Source organism: Nyctereutes procyonoides, unplaced genomic scaffold (genome assembly GCF_905146905.1).
Source record: "Nyctereutes procyonoides isolate TBG_1078 unplaced genomic scaffold, NYPRO_anot_genome, whole genome shotgun sequence".
Taxonomy (NCBI): Eukaryota; Metazoa; Chordata; class Mammalia; order Carnivora; family Canidae; genus Nyctereutes; species Nyctereutes procyonoides.
In genome coordinates this window covers 7,389,514-7,409,979 of record NW_026575049.1, presented here as the reverse complement: position 1 = coordinate 7,409,979, position 20,466 = coordinate 7,389,514, and the positions used below count along the sequence as shown (strand labels likewise).

Genomic DNA, 20,466 nt, shown 5'->3' with positions numbered 1-20,466 from the left:
TGGGGGTGGGGGGGTACAGTGCTGCGCAGCCCCGTCGTCCAGGCCCGTCCCAGATCAGGGGAGCGGCAAGCGGTCAGCGGGACACCCGGGACTCGCCACCACCCGTCAGGTGGCCTTGGGCCTCTGCGACTTCGTGGATGCTCCCCCGGCAGAGGAGGCGGGGGTCCCGAGCGTGCCTGGGGAGCACGGCTGGGGCCCGCGCGGAGCCCCGAGCCCGGCCAGGTGCAGAGGACACCTGTTCCCAGGCAGGAGCGTGCGGGCCGAGCCCCGCAGCCGGGACAGCTGCCAAGTGGCTGCAGGCCCGGAGCCGTCGGGCGGGGGGCGGGGGGGCCCACGGGGGCTCCCACCGGGGCAGTGCTCGCACCCACACCCGCTAGAAAGCAGGCTGAAGGCCCCGGGGGCGCCCACGCGGCCCGTGCTCTGCGTCCCGGCATCACTGGCCTCGGGCGAGGGGCCGGCCCCGGTCTCCCGGTCCCGGTCCCGCGGCTCGAACGCGGTGCCGGGCAGCGCCGGCGGCTGGGGACAGCCCAGGCTCCCGACCGCCCTGGAATCTCAGTGTTTTGCTCCGTCTTGCTTTAGCTGCGGCCTGTCCAAAGCGGGAGTTTAGAAAACAAAAAGGGTTTCTGTCCGGGGAAACCCCCTGAGCGGTGAGGTCGCTGCTCTCGCTCTCCTCGGGGACGCTTCTGGACGCATTCTAGTGGCCACACGACAGGTAAGCATCTGAGCCCGGTGGTGGGGCAGCCACGAACCCCGCGCTGGAACCAGACCTTGGGCGGTATTGGCCCGACGCGAGATGGGCTTTACGGTGGACAGAGTGCCTTCCCGTTCATCACTGTCCCCACATGAGCCCTGGGAGGTGAGCACACAGGGGACGCTCTCTCCGCTTTACAGGAAGGGAAAAATGGTTTGCTCCAAAGCAACTGCCGCTGTAAATTTCACCTCTGCCCTTGACAGAGAGGATGAACCCTAAACTTCGACACAATTAGCCCTAAAGCTCTTTCTCGTAATGGAGGAAAAACAGCAAGAGTGATGCTCATCTCACGTGCTGCCCAAGGCCGGACTTCAGAAACCGGTCCCCGCTGTGTCGAGCATGTTCACCTACGGCGTGGGACCTGCTAGGCAACGCCTACTCCTCCTCAAGATCTCAGCTCTAAATCGCTTGCGGAAGGCAGGCCTCTCCCACCCGTAAGTGCTCATAAGGCTCTGTACGTCCCCATGACCGCACTCACCAGTTTGTATCTCACATGGTTTCCGTGAAGCAAGGGGCCGTCAGGTTCTTTCCCACCATAATCCACCCAGTACCCAACATCTCCAGGGCGATCTATAGGTAGATGGCAAATGAAAGAAGTTAAAACACTCCGCGTGCTGCTCTAATTTCTTTTTCTGCAAAGAACAGAACAAAGCAGTAGAAAGTAAAAGTTCAAAAAAAATAACAGGTGGTTAAAGGATATAGATGTGGCAGAACCCAATGGGAAGTCAGATCGACTCCTTTTTCTCTTTGTGTTATGTAAGCTCTTACACCCAACAGTGGGCTTGGACTTCCAATCCCAAGGGCAAGACCCACGTGTCCTGCTGGGTGAGTGAGCCAGCCAGGTGCCCCAGACTGACTCACTTTTCAAATATAATTAATTCCAAGCAGTTGACTGGGAAAGGAAAAAAGGGGGAAGAGAGGGGAAGGAGGACTGAGGGAGGGAAGGAGCCATAATCAGAATTCTCATTTTGATAAGCCTAAACCGCCCTGTAATTCCAATCATACGAAAGGCAAAGAATGTAAGAATATCACTGATCAAAAAAGGGGGGGGGGATCCCTGGGTGGCTCAGCGGTTTAGCGCCTGCCCTCGGCTCAGGGCGTGACCCCTGGGGTCCCAGGAGCGAGTCCCACTTCGGGCTCCCTACATGGAGCCTGCTTCTCCCTCTGCCTGTGTCTCTGCCTCTCTGCACCTCTCATGAATAAATGAATAAAATCTTTTTTAAAAAAATTTTTTTTCAAAAAATTCCAGTTGATCAACAGCCTGTACCAGCCAAGGACCCAGGTAGCCACCAGGCCGTACTGCGCATACAGCTCCCCTCCAGGGCCAAGGGCCTGGGGTCACGGAGCCTGTGTGCAGCCAGCCCACTACCCTCAATTTAAAATTTGTTGAAACAGGTGCCATGTGATTTCACGTGTATGTGGAATCTAAAAAAAAAAAAAAAAAAAAAAACAAAGCAAAAAGAGACCCATAAACACAGAGAACTGGTGGCCGCAGGAGGCAGGGGAGGTGGCTTGTGCAAAACAGGCGAAGGGGAGACATGGGCTTCCAGGTAGGGGATGAACAGGTCTGGGGACAAACAGGTCTGGGGACAAAGAGCCCGCAGGGGGTGCAGTGTGTGGTATTCTAACTGCCTGCGGCCCAGGCCATGACCCCGGGTCCCGGGATTGAGTCCCACATCGGGCTCCCCGCAGGGAGCCTGCCTCTCCCTCTGCCTATGTCTCTGCCTCTCTCTCTGTGTCTCATAATGATCTTAAAAAAAATAAATAACCGTGTTCTGTGGGGACACACGGTAGCTGCACCCGGGGGGGACACTGCAGGTGTGACTTGTGGGCTCACTGTGCTGTGCACCTGAAACTAACCTAACCTTGTGTCAACTGCAGTAAGAAAGGGGGGTTTTATAAAAAGCATCCAGAGGGATGTCCGTGCCCACGGATGTGTCCCTCCAGCCTCTGGATCCCTCGGAAGGCCCGTGGTCAGTGTACGAACAGTTTGGGGCACTGGTGAGGGCGGCAGATCCTCAGAACCCCGTGCTGGGGACACAGATCCAGCACTGAGGGAGACGCAGAACAATCGACTAACAGCAGCGCCTCTGGGAGGTGTGGGGACGGTCCATGAAGGGCACGGGAAGCTCATTTTGCCCTGAAAGCCCTTCCTACAGGTCCCAGGCCACCCTTCCCAAGCGCCAGCTTCCTCCGAGTGCATGTCCCTCCGAGACCGACTGTGCCTCCGCTGCCTTAGGTACAAACGAACTAACCTGCACCAGTGAGCTGGGGGTGGTGGGCACAGGGCCCCCCAGGAGCAGAAACGGTGTTCCTGGCCGCACCACACCCCTCCAGGTCATCGTCCTTGGCGCTCACGCCCCTCCCGGCACAAACTCCATCTGCAGGAAGGCAACGGCAGGTGGACTCCTCTGAAGGCCCACACCTGGGCGGCCCGGTCACCAGGTGTTCTCCAGCGTCTTTCACGGAGGAGGCGTCAGATGCTACCCCGACTGCACCTGAAAATCACCAACTCTGACCATTTTCCTTGAGAGATGACACGTGCAAGACAAGACTTGAGGCATCTGCCCTTCTGAAAAGGATCTGAAGACCCACTGGGCTCAGTGCAAACCACTTGAGTTCTAAGATGTTGCCTTGTGATCAGCAGCAGCAGTAATTCAAGAATGCAAGTTTGTACCTCCAGGGTTCCTAAAATTTAAGTAAATCTTCTTGCACCTGAAAACCAGAAAGCCCTCGGGGTGCCCAGGTGGCTCGGTCAGTTAAGCTTCCAACTCTTGGTTTCAGCTCAGGTCATGGGGGGGGGCGGCGGGCGGGGCGGGACTGACCCCTGCATCAGGCTCTGTGCTCAGCGGGGAGTCCACTGCTTGACATTCTCTGTCTCTCTCTAAAGGCGCGGGTGTGAGAGAAGAAAATCAGAGAGCAGGAGAGCAAAGTGGAGCTGGGGCTCCACTTCAGAGAAGGAACTACACAGGATTTCATTAATCCCTCCTGCTAATAAAGGCTGCCAGAAACAAGGGGGGCCCCCAGACACCCGCTACCGAAGACCCAGATGCATTAAAAAACTAAGACTCACGTAGAAAGATGTAAAGGAACTACTCTGGTTGCAGTAACGCCCTTCCAAAAGCAAAGCCAAAAACCCCAACTTCCTTTGAAGTATACAAAGAGCCCCAGCGCTCTGCTGTTTGTGTATAAACATTTAAAAATTCCAATATTCACATTTCCAAGAGGGGAAGGAGAGAGGCGCTTCTGGGTCCAGCTGCTGCCAAGTCCTACGTGAGCCTCACATGAGTCACAAGTGTCCTTGGAGACTGCTATTTGAGATCAAAAGGGTCTGTCCTCCACCCTGCCACCCTCACCTTGCAGAACTCCAGGGCAAGGGCTGCCCCAAACCAAAATGAAACCAAAAGGCACCAACCAAAAAACGCAAGCAAAACCAAAACAACCCTACCGATGACGCTTCACCTGGAAGTGATTTAATGCAGCCCACTCCTGTCCCCGTCCCCAACCCCGCTCCTAATCTGTGCACAAGGCTGCTCTTCTGCACACCCAGTTAGGCATGTGGTCAGTCACACCAGACAAGTGTGCACTTTGAGGACCCTGAGTACTTGGTTTCCTGTGCTCCTCTGGAGAGGCTCGTCCTGCACCGGGGAGTGGAGCTCCCGCCTCCGCTGTGGGAACCCTGTGCCGTGGGAACCCTGCACCCCGCCAGCCAGGCTTCTAGTGCTTCGGGGTACGGAGTGCACCGGGGGGGGGGGAGGCCCACACTGGCCTGGCTCCCTGCCCCGTCGGCCCGTCCCACACAACAGAACCTGTGGAATGAAAACACACATGGATGGTTCAATACCGTGTGACCTGTAATCCCTTGGACAGGATGCTAAATGCACAACCACGAGGGAGGACGGTTGTCCTTTCATGTCCCCAAATCCCCACTGCACCAACCAAGAGGCTGGCTTCCAGATGAACTGCTTGTTTGGGCTTTTAATTGGCAGGTGAACTGGAAAACTGGATCAGACCGCCAGGATGGGGGAGCAGCGGGGCAGGACCAGGCAGGTAGCCGGGCACAAGTGGCCAGGCACAGGCTGTGGGACCTCACTTCCTCATCTGTGAAGTGGGGGTGCTGACCACACCTACCTCACGGGGGAGAAAATTAATGAATACGTGTTATTAAGATTCTTAGACTAATGCCCGGCACACCATCAACACTTGGTTTGAATTCGTGCCACAGTAAAGGGACCTTCCCCTTCCCTTCACACGCACGCACAGGATTGCCATTCACAAGGATTCTGCAAAACAAGGAAATTTAAACAAGTTACCAACTGGTGACAAATTCCGGCAAAAAGCCTAGAGCAAGAAGTTAACCAAACTCCTTTAAAAGATAAAAATTCCTAAAAACCAAACAAACAAAAAAACCCACCCTGTCCTTGGGTAGTAACCCAGGCCCAACTCCCAAACTAGGTTCCCTTGGCTAATTCACCAGAGACCTATACCAAGCCGTCCTTGCTAGCCTGATATTTCCACTTCTAAAACAGCTTTGGAGGACGCCCCGGTGGCTCAGCGGTGTAGCACCTGCCTTCGGCCCAAGGTGTGATCCTGGGGTCCCGGGATCGAGTCCCGCATCGGGCTCCCTGCGTGGAGCCTGCTTCTCCCTCTGCCTGTGTCTCTGCCTCTCTCTGTGTCTCTCAAGAATAAATAAAATCTTTTAAAAGATAAATTTAAAAATAAAATAAATAAAACAGCTTTGGGGGGCACACCTGGGTGGCACAGTCACTTAAGCATCTGCCTTCAGCTCTGGTGGTGATCCCAGGGTCCTGGGATCGAGCCCTGAATCGGGCTCCCCACTGGGGGTCGGGGTCTGCTTCTCCCTCCCCCTCTGCTCATGCTCTGGCTCGCTCTCAAATAAATAATAAATAAAAATCTTTATAAATACATCAATAAAGCAGCTACGGACCCGAAATGCTTTCCCCCTGCCCAGGGCCGCAGCCTTGCTCCTGCCCCCCACGCCCCGCCTCCGGGGCCGTGCAGCCGGACACACGCCGGCCTGGAGCTGGTGCCCAGGTCACCCCCCCATGTCAGCACCTTGCTGACCACCACATGCCGCCCCTGCCACCACCAGGGACACTCACGCGGACACACACAGGGTGAACCCAGGTGGCTGTGCATCAAGGACGGGAGGCCTGAAGGCGGGAATGGAGGGCGCAGGGCGAGGCCTTCTCAGGAACCCGCAGGTGCCCTCCCGCCACCGATTCTTGGTTCACCCCAACAGACAGAGACCTCACAAGGCAACTGTTCAGGCCGCGTCTGGGGGCAGAGCCGCCGCCAGGGATCCCCCTGAGGGGTAAGAAAACAGGAGAGGCAGCACCTGGAGGACGCGCGGGCCCCCAAGCCCAGGACACCCTCCTGCAGCTCGTCCCACTCCCGTGGCCTCCGTTTACCCGGCACGTTATTATCGTAAATAAAAACACACAAACATCAACGAACAACTTCGACTTTTAATAAATGGAAACAATTTGCCATTCCAGGAACAACTGTAGGGAAGAAAACTCTTCCCTATAAAAATAAACTCATCAAAATTATAAATATACTTTTTTTTTTTTTTTTTTTTTTTTACTTCTGCGATTTAGATTGCTCCCCTGCAATACTACCCCCCCTTCACTTAGACAACATTCCGGTACCATCACTTATTGAAGAGAAAACAGTATTACAGCAAAGCTTAGTTTAATTTAACATAACAATTTGTACAATGATTTTTTTTTTTTTAAATCTCTGGCCATCATGGCCTTTCTTCTTTTATGCATGAAAAATGCTGCTGCAGGAACCAGTGTTTGGCAGAGAACATCAGTATCGAACTATGCACTGACAGACTTTTCAATACGGCAAGTTCTCCAAACTGCAACTTGTAGTGCACACGGCAACAAGCGAGGTTCTGGATACTACGGAGGAGGATGCCTATTTTAGACAATCTATTTCAAGTAAAAAAAAAAAAAATTCACAGATAACCATCAGCTACTACTTTAGGTTCTAACAGTGTCTTAATCTGAGAAACAAATGCTTCACAAAATATAAGCTTACTGGGTGGGCAACCGAAAGACCAGCTGGCTGATAACAGTATACGCAAACCCAAGCCACAGTCTGAACAGTAAAACCAGTATAAAAATCATGAAGGCGTTCCCTGAACAATAACGGTAAAGTGTCGGATGACGATGTCACTAAAACCTCATCGATGCACTAAAAAGAAGTTCCATGCAAAATTAAACAAGATGTGCCATACATATTTTATAGCTAGTTCTACTTTATTTTTTTTTTCCAACTCTCCTTAAAATGCTTAGGAAGATATGATTGTCTCAGTAACTCATGTGGCGCCGCAGAACCATGGCTTACACCTGCCTCCACCGGGACGGGCGGTCTCTGAAAAGTCAGAAGCGCCACCAAGAGGGGAACAGAAATGCAATAAAAGGCACAGTTCACTTAAGAGGCAAAGAAATGAAGCACCTTGGAATTTCAAAAAGAATCCATTAGGTGTCACCAGAGTGTTGACAATTCCTTGGGAATTTATAAAACAAAATATATCTAGACTGAAAAGTAGATTATAAGGCCCCTTTAGAACCACAGCACATCTTTCCTGTTGTCTTCAGATTGCTGCAAAGAAAATGAGGTTATTTACTGTGCTTTAAAGGAAGGCTTCTATTGCACACGCCTTTCTTTGGTGGGTAGGAACATGCATTTTTGTTAAAGCATTTCCACAAAGAACCCCTCTTGTGTGCTCGGCTTTTGGGGGCGGGGGAGTCCGGCTTTTGGGGGCGGGGGAGTCCTCCGTCCCTGGCCGCCACCCTCCTTACAGACCAGGACTCCTGGCAGGAGGATCTAAAGGCCCTGAGTCTGTAACTACATCCTCAGGTAAGCAAAGGGCAGTCGCTGAGGAAGGGGAGGGGGAAAGAGGTGGGAGTGGAGCAGGAAGAGGGGAAAGTGCGAGGAAGAAGGGAAAACAGGGAAAGGAAGGGAGTGACTGTCACACATGGATGCTGTGAGCTCTCTACCTCCATCTCCCAGCTAGCAAGAAAACCGCCACCACCCCTGCCCCCGGACCCAGAATCCTCTTCAACTCAGAAAACAGCTGGGGGGGGGGGTGTGTGTCACAGGACAGAAGTTAGCAGGTGATCACTGCACACCCCCCCCCCCGTCCCTCAGGGGGCGGCCCGGCTGCAAGGCTCCCCCTCCATCTGGGCCCACGAGCTCCACCTGCCAGAAGGTTCGAGTCTCCGGTCAGCTGCAGACTTCCCGTTCCTCCTCTGGGTCCAGCTCCTACTTTCTTTGGCTCTGCTTCCACATTTCACTTACCAGCAAATCCAGCTATACTACAGCGAGCTTAACCTCAAAACCGTAAGCCTTCACGCCACCTACGCGCACCTGCCCTGCGCACCTGCCCTGCCGAGGCCGCCGCCTCCACACTTGCTCGGCACATTCTCGGTCGAGCTCCTAGTCTCCCTTCACAACCTCCTCAGGGTCCCTGGTCCTGGCCTCTCCACTCCCACGGATCGCATCCCCTGACATTTAAAAACAAGAAGAAAAACGTCACCCGGACAGGTAGCTTCAAGATGGGACAAGTATTCAGATAGATTCCTTGTGAAGCCTGGAAAAAAATCACCTGCCATGTCCTGAACCTGCTTAACGTCCTCATCACAGAATTAACTAAAACAGAGTAAGGAAATAAAACCCAAAAACAAAAACCCCAGAGTCCCTGCTTCCAAGCAGCCTGGGCAGCTCCGGGCCACACGAGCAGATTCACAGCTTGCCGGGGGGTCGGCACCGCAGAACCGCGGAGAAGCTGCCCGGCAGCTGCCCAGGCGACAGCCAAGACGACAGCCCCGATGACAGCCCCGCAGCGGCTGCTTCGGGCACAGGTCCCGCGTCCTAGTCCGGCTTCCACACCTCGCCCAGGGCTTCCTCCAGCTTGTGTCTGTAGGCCGCGTAGCGCCGCCGCACACTCTGCAGCTGCTCGGCTTCCTCCTTGTCCAGGATGCGCAAGAAATTCTGCAGCTCCGGGAGGCTGAAGGCTTCCCACTGCGGGGACACAAGGTGGGGACGGAGGGGGTGGCCTGAGCACGTGGGGGGGCGGCCACCCCTCCCGCTCCGGCCGTGCCCCAGGGAGGGCACCCAGGCCCAGCCCCCAGGAAGGGCACCCAGGATGGCCCCCGGGGAGAGCATGTAGGCCCAGCCCCAGCCCCCAGGAGGGCACCCACACAGCCCCGGCCCCCAGGAGGGCACCCACCCAGCCCCAGCCCCCAAGAGGGCACCCAGGCCAACTCAGGCCACCCACAGCTCTCCACACCAGCTCTCACTGGGGCCGAGGACAGGCCTCGGGGGCCCCAGGTACACTAGACACTTTGGCCGCTGACCTGGTCCCCCTCCACCTGAGCCCAGAAGCAACAGGAGCCACTCCCCACCACCCTCTCCCTGCAGCCCCCACAGTCACTGCTGCCTCCCCACCCCCCCCATCTCACCAGCTCCTAAGTGGCTCTCCAACTGGCCTGCTTTTCTCTGCTACCTCTGCTGCCCCCTCGATCACCGCCCTCTTCTCCAGGCCCCGGAAGAACCCGCCCCATGACCCCGACTCCACTCTTCCATTCCCCAATCTGTTCCTCCAACAGCCAGCCGGACTACTCTCTGGAACACGCAAATCTAGGCATGCCCAGCCACTGCTACAGTTGTTTGATGGCTTCCCCTGGTTGTTCTTGCTAAGTCTGCAAGACCCTAACCCCTCCGCTCCCCTCTCTCTCACGCTGTCCTACTCACATGTCCTTCAGTAGCTCTGCCCACGCTCTCCACGCTGCCTGGTGAACTCCTACTCAATCTTCACGTCTCAGCTTAGATGCCACTTCCTCAAAGAAGTCTTCCATGATTTCCTTCCCCCCTCCCTTCCCACCCAGGACGTGGTCTACTAGAAGCCTGCACTGAGCAATGACGGCCCTGATCACAAGAGATTTAAAAATTATGACAATTATTTGCTTAGTATCTCCCTCACCTACACTTTACCCACACTGCAGCTGTGGTGCCTCTCACTATCCGGGCTGAGCCTCTTGCCCGAGTCTCTCACTTGTTTCCCCAATAGCACCGGGTACCCAGAAGGCACAAAATAAACACTGTGGAGTTTAAAAATTTTCTTGATTGGGATCCCTGGGTGGCTCAGTGGTTTAGCGCCTGCCTTTGGCCCAGGGTGCAATCCTGGAGTCCCAGGACGGAGTCCCACGTCAGGCTCCCTGCATGGAGCCTGCTGCTCCCTCTGCCTGTGTCTCTGCCTCTCTCTCTCAATCATAAATAAATCAATAAAAATAAAAAATAAAAATTAAATAAAAATTTTCTTGATTGATAGTGAAGGTCAAGAAAAGTGCTTGCCATTACTAGGGAAGATTTTGGTTTTTTGTTTGTTTTCCAAACACCACATCCTCCCTGGGACCTCCGCTGAGAATCACTGCCTTAACCAGGAACAATTTTCCTCTCTCTCCTTTTTTAAGATTTATTTATTTATTTGAGAGAGAGATTGAGTGAGTATACGCACATGAACAGGGGGAGGGGCAGGGGGCAAGAATCCCAAGCCGACTACCGCTGAGCAGAGAGCACAGACCCCATCCCATGCTAGGCTCGATCTCACAACCCCAAAACCATGACCCAAGCTGAAACCAAGGGTTGGATGCTCAACTGACTGAGTCACCCAGGCGCCCCGGGAACAACTTCTGATGGGAACTCCCAAGGGCGTGGGGAGGGAAAAGACAGGAGACAGTCTAATACAAATGGGACAGATGCAATAGAAAGAATGAAACCACCAAGTAGGCACAATGGCAGAAGGCTTCCTGGAGAAGAATTCTGACCTGGTTATCAAAGAAACATGGAGTAGGAGGAGAGAACTTTCTACTTTCTATTAATTAAAGTAGCAGTCTTCCCAAAACTCCCCAAATCAGGTTGCAACTTACAGATCTAGGACCATAATTTACAAGGCATGTTCACATATATTTTTAATTTGTGACTCAAAACCACCTTTTAAAGTCTTTAGTACCACTTCACAGATTTCAAACCTGAGGACTGAAAAGATGAGAAATTCTACCCGAGGTCATGCTCCTCAACTAACAAGAGGAACAGTAAGAAGCAGAGGCCCGGTTTCCTAGCTTTTACCCTGGAAACTATTCTCACTGCATCACACAATGTTGCACACGGACAATTCATACCATTTCCTGTTCAGACAGAAGACAGACACCCAGGGCTTACAAGATTGACTCAAGTGTCGTCTTAAAGCTGGCATTTGATCTAGAGAAGGACTGTACGAAGTGCTTTTCTTCCTCCAACTGAACTGGCCTAAATTCAATCCTCCCTGGAGAGAAAATGGCAAATGATGCACATACAAACGTAATTTATAAATCCCTTTGGCAAAAAAATAAAAATTATGTTGGCAAGAGAAAAAAAAAGATTCTACAAAGTTTTATGTCCTTCGCGGTTAAAAAAAAAAAAAAAAGGCTGCATTTCCTTTTTGTGCCTAGGACATTGTACTTTTTGATTACATTTCCTTTCATTTCCCTTCAAACGAAGGAGCCTGGAGAGGTCTGTTAGCAGCAAACATATGGAGAGTATCAACTTTCGTGGTTTAGCTGGATTAGGCTAATTTGGAGGTAGAAGGAGTAAAAAGGGCTCTTCGGGTGGGAGGAAAGTTTCTTACTCACTCTCTTCCCACTTCTGAGAATTACAAACGAAGACAATAGATACTGTAAAAACGTACAGACCTAGATATCTGTATTTTGTAGATATATTGTAGGCTAACTTTGGGTTCATTTCTGGCAATTCAAAAACACACAGAAAATGGTCCTCTGCAGACCAGCTCTCCCCATCCCAAGAGATACAGACGGCCAGACGTGTGTGCACATTCTCTCTCCTCCTGTTCCCCCTCATCCCCACCCCCCACTGGGAATACAGCAGTAAAACAGAGCCAGCTGCTCTATGTGGTTTAAAGGAAGAACGAACAATCACTTACCTCTCCGATTTCATGTTCACGAAGAACGAAACTCAGTGTGTCTGTCCTGGGCCCAGCTACCAAACGCAGGTAGAGCGGATGTTCCCGGTCTGAGAGCTTGCAGGCATAGACTGCGTAAGGAAGCAAGCAGCCCGTTACACAGCATCGCGCCCTTCCCTGGACCCCACACCCCGCTCTCCATCCCCTCCTCCCGACCCAGGCCACAGCCCACAACACCCAGCCCCCAGGTCGCCGTCCTCCTCATCTTATCCCCTTGAACGGCCGGCAGTGGAATGAAATCTATGCTATTTCCGTTCCAGCTGCACAGTATATGCTGTGCCTTGATTAGAAAGGAAATGATTCTCAGGAGTGAATTCAAACAGATATTAGTTAGTCCCAAGATGGGCTCAGAACGCATTCTGCTGCTCCGTTTAGAAAGCAATACACTTTAACTCAAGCACCTGCAACCCCTTTAAGAAACAGTAATCAATAAATAGATAAATAAATAGATAGATAGATAGATAGATAAATAAATAAATAATAAATAAGACAGTAAAAATATACCGTCCAAAGAACACAAAATCAGAGCAACTCTCTCTGTAGATTAATTTAGAATTATTAGCAGCTGCAAACAAATCAAGCAGTCAGAACACAAGCTCTGATGGCTTTAGGCACAGCTGTGCGTGTCTCCTGTGAGAGAGAGACAGAGACAGACACACACACACACACACACACACACACACACACACACACACACGAGGGACCCAGCACTGCCTGCACTGCTGAAAGAAGCTGCCGCCCAGGAGGGTAGTATTTCCACAGGATGCTCCTGCTGTCCGTCTGAGCAGCTCAAGTCCAGGCGGGCAGGCAGTGCAGCCGGCAGGACGCGATGCCACCCGAGCTCGTGCACGTTAGTCCGGCGCTCCTGGAGGGAAGGGCCTCAGAGCTGCGGGCTTCCCTGCAGGTGTAAATCCCCTCGCTCGGAGCCTGGGCCTGCGGCTCTTTGCGCGCTGCAGGGCCCGGGCCGCGGCTGGGGCGAGGGCATGCTCGGCATCCAGCTGCGCTCGTCCCTGGGCAAACGGAGGACACCTCGAGCATGTCACCCCAGCAGCTCTTCCTCCCGCAACAGCCCAGGTAGCTGACCGCCACACACACGGACACACTCCAAGGAGCCCCTGGTGACCAGCGGACCAGGCCTCCACCGCGGGTGACAGCCACCGCTCAGCGCCTCTTCCAGTGTCAGTTCGCTTAACTGTCTCGGCCTGCCCGCTGAGCACGGGTATGAGGTCAGAGGCCGACGGCAGCCGAGCGTCCTGCATCCCCCGGACGTGCCCCCGGGGAGCCCAATGCCGCTGCCCAGCCAGAGACAACGCAGCTGCCTCTGGGCAGCAAGTCTAAGGCCTGCGGGGACGCGCTTGCGCCTCCCCATCCTGGAGGCCCCTGGGGCAAGGCCCCAAGCCATTCGTGTGCAGACGCGCATCAAGTGTGGAATGCGCTCATGCAACCTCCAAGCACGGAGGCATTCTTTTTTTTGTCCTGAAGGGCATTAAAGTTAAGGCTTAAAAAGACTCTAAGCTATGCCCCCCCACCCCGTGCACACGTCACAAAACCCGTCGCAAATGCCCATCATGTGTGGACGCCTCGGAGCTCCCCGGAGCCACAACTGCCCGGCTCAAGACTATGGAAGGCCGGGAAACACTGCCAGGGTACGCCCCGGTCACCATGGCTTCCCGAATCTGTCCCTGGGCTCTGGGATCCACACACCCAGCCCTGTTCCCTCTGCTGAGGAGGACAAAGACCTGAAAGCAGAGGCCACTTCATCCCAGGCCTGGCGGCGTACCTTGGTCTTCCCGATGACAACGCTTATAAAGTGCAAACTTGGCAGGGCTCTCGGTCACGAGAAACTTCTTGAGCAGGGCCTCGATCACTTCCCCGACGGTGTTCGTGCTGCTGATGTGAAGCGTGTTCATGCAGCCGTTGCTGCTGGGAGCGAGCTTTCCGGAAGTCTGGGGGGGGCTGCAGAGTTCCATCTGGACTTTAATGAAGCCAGTGTAAATCCCATTTGAATTCTGAAGCAGGAAGAAAAAGCGCATGTCGGTTGGGCCGCCCGTGGCCTTCTAGGGAAGGAGCCTAGCAGGACGGAAGACTAGGAGACCCCCTTCCTCTTGATCTGAGCTTCACTAAAGATTGCCCCTAAGGGCAGGATCTGGGAGGCAGGTCAACGCCACCGGCAGTGGGCAGTGCTTCCAGGGACGGACGGGGTCTGCAGGGCAGATGCGGGGACAGACGCCTCCTGGTGCTGCGGGGGCCACAGCAGAGACTGATGCCTCTGCGGCCACCGGTGGAAGGTGGGGGCGGCTGGAGGGGTTCCCATTCCCTGGAGCAGGGGCCTGGAGCAGGGGCCAGCAACTCCCAAGGGGCACTCGTGCGTGGGGGACACGTCGGGGCAAGCTGCTTAGAGCAAACATCTGCAGCTGGGGGCCAGCTATCACCCAGAAAAGGAAGGTCGCGGGGTGCCTGGCTGGCTCGGTCAGCTAAGCACCTGCCTTAGGCTCAGGTCCCGATCCCGGGGTCCTGGATGGAGCCCCTCATGTCTGGGGGCGGGGGTGTCCTTGCTCAGTGGGGAGCCTGCTTCTCTCTCTCCCCCTGCTCAGCTCTCTAGAAAAGGAAAAAGAAAAGAAGGGGAAAGGGAAAAGAGAAAGAAGAGAAGGTCGCTAGGGTACCTGGAAACAGCCAAGCAAAGCTGGAGGGGACAATATGAAAACAAGCTAGCTCATCCCCCCACCTTTTTTAAGATTTTATTTATTTATTCATGAGAGATACAGAGAGACAGAGACAGAGACACAGGCAGAGGGAGAAGCAGGCTCCCTTGGGGAGCCGGATGCGGGACTCGATCCCGGGCCCCCAGGATCACGCCCTGAGCTGAAGGCAGGCGCTAAACCACTGAGCCCCCCAGGCACCGCACGCGGTGTCATTCCTGGTGGCGATAATGGGGTGTCCTAAATCAATTTCACTGAAATGTCCCGGCACAGCATTTGTCCCCTACAGCGTGGGGCACAGGACGATGCATCTTGGGTGCCTCCAGCAACAAGTGTAAAACAAGTAGAAGCTAGTGTGACCTGTGAATATTCTAAGCCCTAGTCCTTTTTGTCTTGCCCTGGTATTTATACCTCCCTTCTGGATACTATTTTCTGTTTTACTGAGGGATGCTTTTTATACAGGAAAAGTGCACATTTTTAATATACGCGACTTGCTGAGTTTATTAGTATTTGTCCTAAATGATGGTAGACTTACGGTCTCTTAGTTGCCAAAAATAATAACAATGGCCTGGTCTTCACTTTTTCTAAAACTATTTCTAAATACACATCCAGTGTATTTAGGGGGGAAAAAAGTATTCTAATGTTTTATTTTTTTTTATTAAAACAAATCATCAGGTGTCATATAGAAATGGGACAAACTAAAACATTAAAAACCTCCTTTTAAGCCCATTTATTTTTCTTCCTTTCCACAAGATCAATTTACAACACTGATTCACTTGCTCGTTCTTGTGCAAAGTATCACACAACACTTAAAACTTCTAGGTTTGGGGATCCCTGGGTGGCTCAGTGGTTTAGCACCTGCCTTTGGCCCAGGGTGCGATCCTGGGGTCCTGGGATCAAGTCCCGCTTCAGGCTCCCTGCAGGGAGCCTGCTTCTCCCTCTCCCGGTGTCTCTGCCTGTCTCTTTCATGAATACATAAATAAAATCTAAAAAAACCCAGTCTACTAGGTTTGTAATGAGATGGGACCTTGCGTGTTTTAATCTCCACGGGGGAGGGAACAAGAACCCGTGGCAAGCAGAACAGGTCTCCTTCGATGCAAAATGCATTTGAAACCAGAGAAGCGTCACTGCTGGAGTAATGAAAACTAATCTTGGGATCGTGTGTCCGGCTCCCCGCTTTCGGGGGAGTCCCCTTGGGGAGGGATGCTTTCTCACGAGGCTTTATATGTCATGCTCCTCCCCAAAGCCTGTCTAAGCGAGTCGCCCGGTCCTCTGCTGAACAGTCAGTTCACAGTCAATGGCCTGAGAGGCAGGAGCCCATGGGTCCCGGAGACGCACCGAGGGCTGGCAGGTGCAGCCAGAGGCTGAGGCACAGAAGCCAGGCCAGTGGGAGGCCCGCGATACTCCGGCCTTGCTGCGGGCTCTCTGTCCAGGGCACTAAGGCCTGGGCCTTCTTCCCCCGCACCCTCACTCCCCACGGGCCTTGGAACAACAGTGGGTAGCAGCTGAGGGTTACCTCTGCCATCTTCCAGGACAACCAGCCCCGAGGAGTCTTAGCTCAACTGTATTCTAATCCACGGCCATGAAGTCCTCTTGCCGCCACTTGCAAATGTATTTGCCCAAGATAAAACTTATCTAAGCCTTACCAGAAGGCGTTACCTCCTGTATGGTCAACGGGCAACGGCTATACTCAACACCAAAAATCCTCTGGAGGGGTCACACAACTTTTACAATAAATCTTCCCAGTGTTAACTGATGTAGAGAGAAAGATACTTCGAGAAACAGCTTTAATCTGAGCGCTGCAGAAATACTCCCACGTTACTGTCCTGCGTGCCTTGACCATTAAACTTCTGCAGATGCTGTTCATAGATTTTTTAAGATTTTATTTATTCATGAGAGACAGAGACAAAGAGACAGAGAGAGAGAAAGAGAGAGGCACAGAGATACAGGCAGAGGGAGAAGCAGGCTCCACCCAAGGAGCCGGACGCGGGACTCGATCCCGAGACCCCAGGATCACGCCCTGGGCCAAAGGCGGCGCTAAACCACTTAGCCACCCGGGCTGCCCCGTTCAGGCCCCGTTCAGAAATTTTTAAAACATACAGAAGGGAACACCGACAACTGAGGTTTGTCTTTTGACATGTGTCAGCGTTAAGAATACTATGGGCGCTTACCAAGGTCATCTTCAACTTGTCTGTGACTGCTAGGTTGTATTTGTGAACTTTCTCTTGGATTTCCTCTTTGCTGAGGTAATTGTGCGTCTCCTTCTCTTTCTCCACATCCTAGAAGAAAAACAGGCCATGCTGCACATGAACAGGCACAGAAAGAGATGCAGATAAGCCGGGATTCTTTTCACATCCCACACAAGGGCTCGGAGCACTTGACCTTGAAATCCACAGACACTAACGCACACGCCCCCCCCCCTCAACTCTCAGGGTCACGCACCAAATACGGCTTTCATTCCTCAGGCCAAGTCTCCCCGAGGGCCGTAGAGCCAATAAAACTAATCTGTCAGCAGCTAAAAGCAACACTTCCCTCAACGTGGTCCTTTGGTCAGACCGTCTTTGCTGAATTTCCCTTCTGCACAAGCACCATTCGCTGCGAGCACCTGCAAGACTGGCTATTTTCATTTGAAACGACATTTAAGGACACCTACCAAAAGCTTCTCTAGCACATTCTACCAACTTTATGGTCATCACAGCTTCATCCCATTTACAAAGCAAAACAAAGCACAAGTCCCATTACAAAGCAAAAGGGGACCTACCGTCCCCCAGTATGGGACTTAATGACGTGACACGAAGCAAGGACCTGGTTAAGGACACCCACCAGAGGGTCACTTCCCTTCCAAACAAATCCTTGTATCCAGATTTCCCCTAACCGCCCACTCTCACCAGCCCCAACCTCTCTCTACACTGCGGGCGGGACGGTATTGGTTGAACCCTCTTACCACTGAAGGATTCCCCAGTGGTGTACGGTCTCAAGAGCTCAACTGGTGTGGGACGTTGTGCAATGGCTAATATGCAGTCACAGGGCCCAAGCTTGTGTGCTGCGACCCCCCCGGAGCCAGCTGGACAAGACACCCGGCGTGTACTGCATTTAAGTCTCCCACCAACCTAACCAAGACAACATCGTTCCAGTTTCCAAAGGAGATCAAGTCCTAAGTGAATTCACCTGCTAAGAGAAACTTAGCTGTTCTCTGGCAGTGATGGAATTTACCTGAAGCCTGGTCCCGAAGCCCACCAACCCTCGGTCACTCTCGTTCCTGAGGCTACATGGCTTGCTGAGGGCCAACCCCACTAGTTAACACACCAAATGCAATTTTAATCTGGGTCCTCTAGGCTGTTTCCACGAACACGAATAGGTCCCCACTGTTCCCCTGTGCGTGTCTGAAAACCTGCAGAAAGGCTATGTGATCATACTCAACCCTGAGTAGCACCCAAAGGACGAAGCGTCCTAACAACCTTCAAGGCAAGAAGAGGAAGAGTAACTAATATGGACTGATGTATCGCCCACAATAAAACCCCCGCATCGGTGTCTTTTTTTGGATCATCCTCGCAGGCGGAAGCTACCCACGCCAGTCTGTGCCCACCGTCCCCAGGAGCTGGTGCCACAGGCTCCACGGAGTGGCTACCAAGGAACCTGTAGGAACACGTTACAAAAGAACCTAAAATGACTCCAGGGGCGCCAGGGGGGCTCCGTGGGTTAGCTGTCCGCTCTGGATCTCAGCTCAGGTCATGATCTCACGTCATGGGACGGAGCTCTTCGTCCCTCTCGCTCTGCCCATGCCCCCTGCTTGCACGTGCACATGCTCACTCTCAAATACATACAATCTTTAAAAGGAAAAAAGAAAAAAAAAAAGGATCCCTGGGTGGCTCAGGGGTTGAGTGCCTGCCTTGGGCCCATGGCGTGATCCTGGGGTCCCAGGATCGAGTCCCACATTGGACTCCCTGCATGAAGCCTGCTTCTCCCTCTGCCTGTGTCTCTGCCTCTCTCTGTCTCATAAATAAATAAAATCTTTAAAAAATAAAAGAGAAAAAAGAACATAAAATGGCTCTTGACCATTCAGGTCGTGAGTTTCTTGAATTCACACCCTGAACTAGCTGAGGTGTGCGGACCATAGAGTATGTCGGTAACTCTCAAGTTCAGTGGCATCCAAGTCCAGGTGTCCCAGGGTCAGTGGTGACAATGCTGGGGAAATAGCACGAGACACCTGCACGTTCCCTAGCATGAGGAATGAGCCCCAAATCCCTTGGGGACCATTCTGTCTGCCAACATAAAACCCCAAAGCAATCCAATTTTTGGTGTCAAGAGTTATTAGGAAAGGAAAAAAAAGAGCTATAGATTGAATTTTTCAGAAGCTTCAATTTTTTTTTTAAGATTTTATTTATTTATTCCTGAGAGAGACAGGGAGAGAAGCAGAGACACAGAGGGAAAAGCGGGCTCCCTGCAGGGAGCCCAATGCGGGACTCAATCCGGGACCCCGGGGTCACGTCCTGGGCCGAAGGCAGGAACTCAACCACTGAACCACTTAGGTGTCCCTTCAATGACTATTTCTAAAGAAATTCAAAAATATTGCACCTTTCTGCTTGTCTGGCTCTTTCCAATCCACAATTAGCAGGCTACGAGCCATAGCTGAAAAAAATGAGGTTTTGTTCCGACATTTATTTTTCAGTCCAGACAGTCCAAAGACTCTTCAAAGCCAATACTAAAAAGTAGACCGTGAGGGATGCCTGGGTGGCTCAGCGGTTAAGCCTCTGCCTTCAGCTCAGAGCATGATCCCAGAGCCCTGGGATCAAGTCCCACATCAGGATCTCTGCATGGAGCCTGCTTCTCCCTCTGCCTATGTCTCTGTCTTTCTCTCTGTGTGTTTCTCATGAATAAATAAAATCTTAAAAAAAAAAAAAGTAGACAGTGAGATGGGGCACGAGGATGTTATGAAAAGTATGCTCAATACCAGCAAGGCCAGGGCTCCGATCCCGAGTCTGTCGCCAACTAATCCCATGCCCTCAGCTCAGTGACCTGAGTCCACTCCCTCATTTCCGTTCAAATAAAGGTACCAGAGTGAATCATCTCGAAAGTGCTTCCTGGCCTAACAGGAGAATTTTGCAGAGATCTGAGGCCGCTCTCACTCGTGTGTGACCTGTAGAGCAGGATGGTGCCATTTAAGGAATCAAGGCAACCAAAGGCCCATCATTAAAGATGTATAAAAAAATTTTTTTTAATGTACGAAAATAGGGACGCCTGGGTGGCTTGGCGGTTTAGCATCTGCCCTCCCTCCGCCCAGGGCATGATCCTGGGGTCCTGGATCGAGTCCCACATCGGGCTCCCTGCAGGGAGCCTGCTTCTCCCTCCTCCTGTGTCTCTGCTTCTCTCTGTGCCTCTCTCATAAATAAATAAATAAATAAAATCTTTTTTAAAAAGTATGAAAATAAGGGCACCTGGGTGGCTCAGTTAAACATCCGACTCCTGGTATCTGCTCAGGTCATGATCTCAGGGTCATGGGATCGAGCATGGAGCCTGCTTGTGATTCTCTCTCACCCTTCTCCCTTCACTCCACCTCCCCCCACAAAAAAAAGTTTTAAACAAATAAATAAAAATGAACAAAATAGCTAACTGCACAAATACTGGAGCATATGTCCAGTCTCGAGGCTTCCTGCCTAAATAAGAGATAATCCTAAAAATGAAAAGGAAGGGGGGAATCTCTGGGTGGCTCAGGGGTTTAGCACCTGCCTTCCGTGCAGGGCGTGATCCTGGAGACCCGGATCAAGTCCCACAGCAGGCTCCCTGCGTGGAGCCTGCTTCTCCTTCTGCCTGTGTCTCTGTCTCTCTGTGTCTCTCATGAATAAACAAACTCAAAAAAAAAAAAAAAAGAATGAAGAGGAGGGAGAAGAGTGGTTAAGAGTGAAGAGGCAGGGTCAAGACAATTCAGTAAATTGTTTCTTTGTTTTGTTTTTAAGACTTTTTTT

At 52.4% G+C, this 20,466-nt stretch overlaps 1 protein-coding gene across 1 annotated transcript in view; it reads right to left on the bottom strand.

Moving 5' to 3' along the window:
• Positions 1-6,220: 6,220 nt before the first annotated feature.
• RASSF3 (Ras association domain family member 3) overlaps positions 6,221-20,466 on the bottom strand; it is a 70,947-nt gene continuing 56,701 nt past the window's right edge. Inside the window, exons 2-5 of the mRNA XM_055328933.1 lie at positions 16,675-16,782; positions 13,585-13,813; positions 11,766-11,875; positions 6,221-8,809 (exon numbers count right to left, since the gene is read on the bottom strand). Coding sequence (XP_055184908.1) covers positions 8,660-8,809; positions 11,766-11,875; positions 13,585-13,813; positions 16,675-16,782 — 597 coding nt within the window. The 3' untranslated portion in view covers positions 6,221-8,659. The remainder of the gene's footprint in view (positions 8,810-11,765; positions 11,876-13,584; positions 13,814-16,674; positions 16,783-20,466) is intronic.